The sequence below is a fragment of the Ailuropoda melanoleuca genome, unplaced genomic scaffold, assembly GCF_002007445.2.
Source record: "Ailuropoda melanoleuca isolate Jingjing unplaced genomic scaffold, ASM200744v2 unplaced-scaffold1443, whole genome shotgun sequence".
NCBI classification, from domain to species: domain Eukaryota; kingdom Metazoa; phylum Chordata; class Mammalia; order Carnivora; family Ursidae; genus Ailuropoda; species Ailuropoda melanoleuca.
This window is the reverse complement of record NW_023183204.1, coordinates 1-4,828: the sequence shown is the minus strand read 5'-3', so window position 1 is coordinate 4,828 and position 4,828 is coordinate 1. Positions and strand designations below refer to the sequence as shown.

Genomic DNA, 4,828 nt, shown 5'->3' with positions numbered 1-4,828 from the left:
GGAAAAACAAGGAGAAAGCAGCTCCTGGCTGGTTCTATCTACTTCTACTGCATTTTCCATTTCAGACGGCAAATCGCTTAGGTGCTCGGATGTCGTCTGCCCTCTAATGTTACTGAGGCAACAAGATGCTTTTNGCTCGGAGGTTGTCTGCCCTTCTAATGTTACTGAGGCAACAAGATGCTTTTTGCCTGTGGTGTGCACAGAAAAGCTGTATTAATAGGACTTCTGGCCCAGACAGCTAATCCGGATGACGCTGGCCTGATGTGCGCAAGAGCGCCCCCTGGCTTCTGGTCTTTAAAATAACCTGTGATGTGGGCAATACAACGTTCGTGCTGTTTTTGCTTTTTGTTTCTTTGTTAGAGCTGTCGTGTAGTGGCTTCTAGTTCTTTGCCAACTCACACAATCTACAAACAGAATTCTAGAGTTGGAAAAGACCTTGTCCCACCCTCCTGAGGGATCTCAGGCTCAGAGAAGGGAAGTGACCTGCTGGAGGCCGCACAGCAGGTGCACGTAGGCTACACCCAGCCAGCCTGGCTCTTCCCAACCTACAGCAGGAGGATGCAGAACACAGGATCGGGAGGGAGACAGACTGAGTAGGCACCTGGCTCGACCATTCCTGCCCTCACTGTGTGTCCCTGGGCAGGTGACTACCTTCTCTGAGCTTCAGTGTCCTTGGCTGTAAAATGGGAAGAATGACAAAACCCACCTGCCCAGGCTGTTGGGAGGATTAAATGCTGACTTGTTTGTACAGCGACAGCACAGACTCTGCCACCGGCAAGTTCTCGTGAAGCGGTGGCAACATCATTGTCATTTTGCCCCAGAGGAACCCTCTATCCACCAGAATATTGGCTAAAGCGGAACTGACCTGCCTTGGACATGCTCAGCGGCAAGTTTATACATTCTGGTTTCAGATCTGAAGATAAGGCTTCAAGTCACGTTCCACTCTGCCACCCAGTTTCCATTCCCAAGACCAGCAGAGTTACCTGAGCATAAACCTTGGGAATACGGCCTTTAAAAAGAGCAGGTAGGATTGGGAGCAAGATGTGACCATCAAGGGTAGTCCCAGGGAGCAACTTTGGGGTGACAGGGTTCTGGAACAGCTTTGTGTCCTGACTCTGGTGTTGGTTACACAAAGCTATACATGCGTTAAAATTCCATAGAACTATAGGGGGAAAAAAATGAGTGTATGTAAAAACTAGTGAAATCCAAATAAAGTTTGTTGTTCGGTTAACAGTATTTTACCAACGGCAATCTCCTGTTTTGATCCTTGTACTATGGTTATGGAGGATGTTATCACTGAGGGTAGAGGAGACTCTCTGTACTAACATTACAACTTCGGTGTCAATCTAAAAAAATAAGCNAAAAAAATAAGAAGCTTAATGAAGAAAGGGGTTGGCATTATTGCTGAAAGAAATCGCTAATTCCTTTTGACCAACTTATTCAGCAGAAAACACAAGGTCATATGCCAAAGGCAATAACTACAGAGGCCCTGAACCCATGCTAGGGCACAGGGCAGAGATACGTCACAATTTACTAGAAGGTGAAGAGATTCATTGGACTCCAGGGCCTGGATTTCTTCCAGTTCCTCTCCTGCCTCCTGGCCTTTGCACCTGCTGTTCCCCCTGCTGGGAACACTCTTCCCCACACACCCTTTACGTGGCTAATGTCTCCATGCCCTTCAAACAGAAGCTTAACTGCCACTTGCCCTGGCCATCCAGAGGAGATTAAACATCACTCACCTGACTTGGAATAGTCATCATATATCCCATATATCCCATATATATCATATATCCNTCATCATATATCCCATATATATTACTAGTTACCTGTTTTCCCTGCCACAATACGAGGTTCATGAGAAAAAGCACTTTGCTCTATACTTTCATGCATATTTTCCTAGCAAACAGGCAAAGAGTAAAATAATCATAATACCCATTGCATGTGAAGATGTGGTTAAACAGACACTTTCATACACCAAGCGATGAGGAGATTCTCAGATATTTCCCTCATATTCTCCCTCCCTCCCCCTCCTTCTTTCCCTCTCTCTCTCTGGCTGGAAAGGAATACTGGCCACAAAGAGTCTCTTCATTCTTCCTGGCTCCCCCATGCTCTTAGCATAACATCCAAGTTTTGAACATGACAGTTGAGATCGATGTATCCCCAACACCTAGGTTAGTGCCTGGCACATGGCAGGCACTCATTAAATGTTTACCGGGTGAATGAATGAATGAATGGGTAAATGCTTGCCAAGAGGGCTCACACTATAAAACCTTTATACCAGGTTGATCTGGGCTAGAAAAGAAAATATAAAAAGGTTTCATTATTTCTAAAATGCTGTGTTCTCACTAACACCCCTTCTCACTTCTTCTCCAGAATGGCAGCAATCCCGGTCCCATTTACCAAATGAGAGCAGAGACAGAAGAGCTAAATGACTCCTCTAGGGCAATATTTCGCAAGAAGACAGTAGGCTTAATTGATGGGGGAAGAAAGATGCCTAAGATTGCAAGATCCTACACCCACTGCAAATCTGAAGATTCTGCATTGCCAGCAAGCACCTGAATTGTCCCAAGGTTCTAAACTAGGCTAATTCGGAGGAAACATCCAGAAGGCCTTTATTTAATCTCTTTCAACTCAAGTGCATATCAAGGGGGAGAAAAGAAAGCTGCTTTGCACAATAGATTGCAATTCCCATGAGGGCCAGCAGGTGGCGGCAGAGCACACCCAGGCGTCTAGTCTTTTTGGCTCACCTGCTGTTTTCCACCAGGTAATGCACAATTTTGTCCAGCACCTTCTCAAACAAGGCAGTGCGAATCCACAGGTGCTTGATGGCGAGTGGGGACAGGTTGGGCAGCTTTGGCAGCTTCCGCACATTCTCCTGGAGGCCCTGGATCTGGTTTCGCCTTCAAGACCAGTAAAGAAAGAGAATGAATATTCACAAAAGAGGAAATCCAATAGGACCAGTATGCAAACGGCAAAATGCCCAACCTCTCTAGGAAATGAAGGAATGGCAACTAAAACAACAAGAGCTCCTGGCAAGTGGGTAAAGAGTTGAAAAAATCATAATACCCAGTGAGTGTGAAGATGCAGTGAAACAGACACTTCCATAAGCTGTTGATGGGCAAGCCAGATTCTCATAGTGGTATTTCTCTTCTCTTCCCCTCTCTTCCTCTCTCATTCTCTCTCCCCCTTCTTTCTGCCATGGATGAGCAACTGCATGAATGAATGAGTAGCTCTCTCTTACCACCTGGCAAGGATATCTCCAACTCCTCCATAGAAAGCCACTCCCGATATTATGGAAGGCCCATGTAAATCCATCCCTTTACGAAGTTATCAGCAAGACCTGGGAATTTAGCAGATGGATTGGAAGGCACCTGAAGCCATGTGGCCGAGGAGTAAGATTCCAAATGGGAGCTGGCAATGCCAAAGCCACAGCCCAGCCCGACACACAGTTCTAGCCAGCAGCTCTGGGCTGGCATGGCCTGAAAGGCAAGGAAAGGGCCATTTCCCGTCCAGTGCAGTGCAGTGATCACCCACGGCAGAGAAGGCAAACATGGCACGTGTGCCTCTCTCTCCCTTCTCCTGCCCGGAACAGACATGGCTAATCAATCAACGCATTCTTTCCCATGAAACCCAACAGCAGCTCCGGAGTCTTTCACAACAAGGTCCTTTGGGCAGCCTCTAGCAGAACTGGAGCCGAACCCTATCTGACATCCCTGCGTCGGCCCCAGATTGAGGCTTTGGCTGTACAGTCGGGACTCTGCGGGTGACTCTGGTGGAAGGCACTCATGTACACACACTCAGGCCATGAGCCTCCCCCCAGGAAACACAATCAGCCTTTAAGGTGCGTGAGTGAAGCCACTGCTCCCCTTCAATGGTTGCCTCAAAGTCACACCCGGTCCACACAGATAGAGACCATATTGCCTTCATTAAACTGTGGTCTTCCTGCATTCAGAATAGGGTCTGGCTCCCAAGAGGCACTTACTCATTCAACATCATTTCTTGAGCATTTACCAGGTGTTGGGCACTGTCCAGGCACTAGGGACATAATGGGGAATAACAGATTTTAATTGTCTGTTCTCATGGACCTCAGAGTCCAGTGAGGGAGATAGACAAAATATAAGTAAACAAATGAAGGAGTAATTACAGGTGGTGATAACACAGGGAAGTAAGTAAACTGATTATCTAAAAGAGAAATGGGGTGAGGGTTGGAATTTACCCTTAACTGGGGGAAGGCCTGAATGATGGAGAAGGAACTAGCCATGGAAGATGAGGTGTGTGAACCAGGTGGCAGGTACAGCATGTGCAAAGGTCCTGGGGTAGGAAAGAGTCTGGCAGGTTTGGGGAGCAGAAAAGAGACTGGAGAGAGTGCCAGGAGGAGCAGGTTCTTGCAAAGCTCAGGGAGGAACACGGACTGTGCTCCGCGGGTGTGTCCTGCCCATGCTCCGCACTCACGCGTTCTCGATCAGCTGCTTCAGGTTCTGCACCTTGCGGCTCAGCTCCTCGGCTGGCGGGAAGTTCTTGCCCACTTTCATGAAGAGAGATGCAATCTTGTTGCTGCGCAGAAAGCCAGCCGCCCGCCGCCACAGCCCATGCAGGACGCAGGCCTCCACAGCCGCTGCAGGGACACAGCGGTCGGTCAGCAGGCCCTGCCCACGCTCCCCTGCACCCAGCTCAGAACTCCAGCCACACAGAGCTGCCTTGGAGAACTGGGGGTCCCAGAATCACAAAATTCATGAAAGCATCACAGGGAAAATCATATATGCCTCCCTACCTTCCACTCCCTCAAAAAGGAACCAGGAGAGCTGAGCAGTTAACCTATGCTCGCTGC

General features: G+C 48.3%; 1 protein-coding gene across 1 annotated transcript; it reads right to left on the bottom strand.

Annotated features, from left to right (window-relative positions):
• Positions 1–1,841: 1,841 nt before the first annotated feature.
• LOC117797809 (small G protein signaling modulator 1-like) lies at positions 1,842–4,799 on the bottom strand. Its single transcript, XM_034650258.1, has 2 exons — positions 4,453–4,799; positions 1,842–2,900 (listed from the first exon to the last, which is right to left on the bottom strand). The coding sequence occupies exons 1-2, from the start codon at positions 4,530–4,532 to the stop codon at positions 2,744–2,746; spliced, it is 237 nt and encodes a 78-aa protein (XP_034506149.1). The 5' UTR covers positions 4,533–4,799; the 3' UTR covers positions 1,842–2,743.
• Between the last annotated feature and the right edge of the window lie 29 nt (positions 4,800–4,828).

What these genes read in the sequence shown, in the direction of transcription:
- LOC117797809 (XM_034650258.1), bottom strand. Translation starts at nt 4,532, where the DNA reads ATGAAAGTGGGCAAGAACTTCCCGCCAGCCGAGGAGCTGAGCCGCAAG. An exon ending in AAGCAGCTGATCGAGAACGC is followed by an intron (nt 2,901 to 4,452) that starts GTGAGTGCGGAG and finishes CTGGTCTTGAAG; the next exon opens with GCGAAACCAGATCCAGGGCC.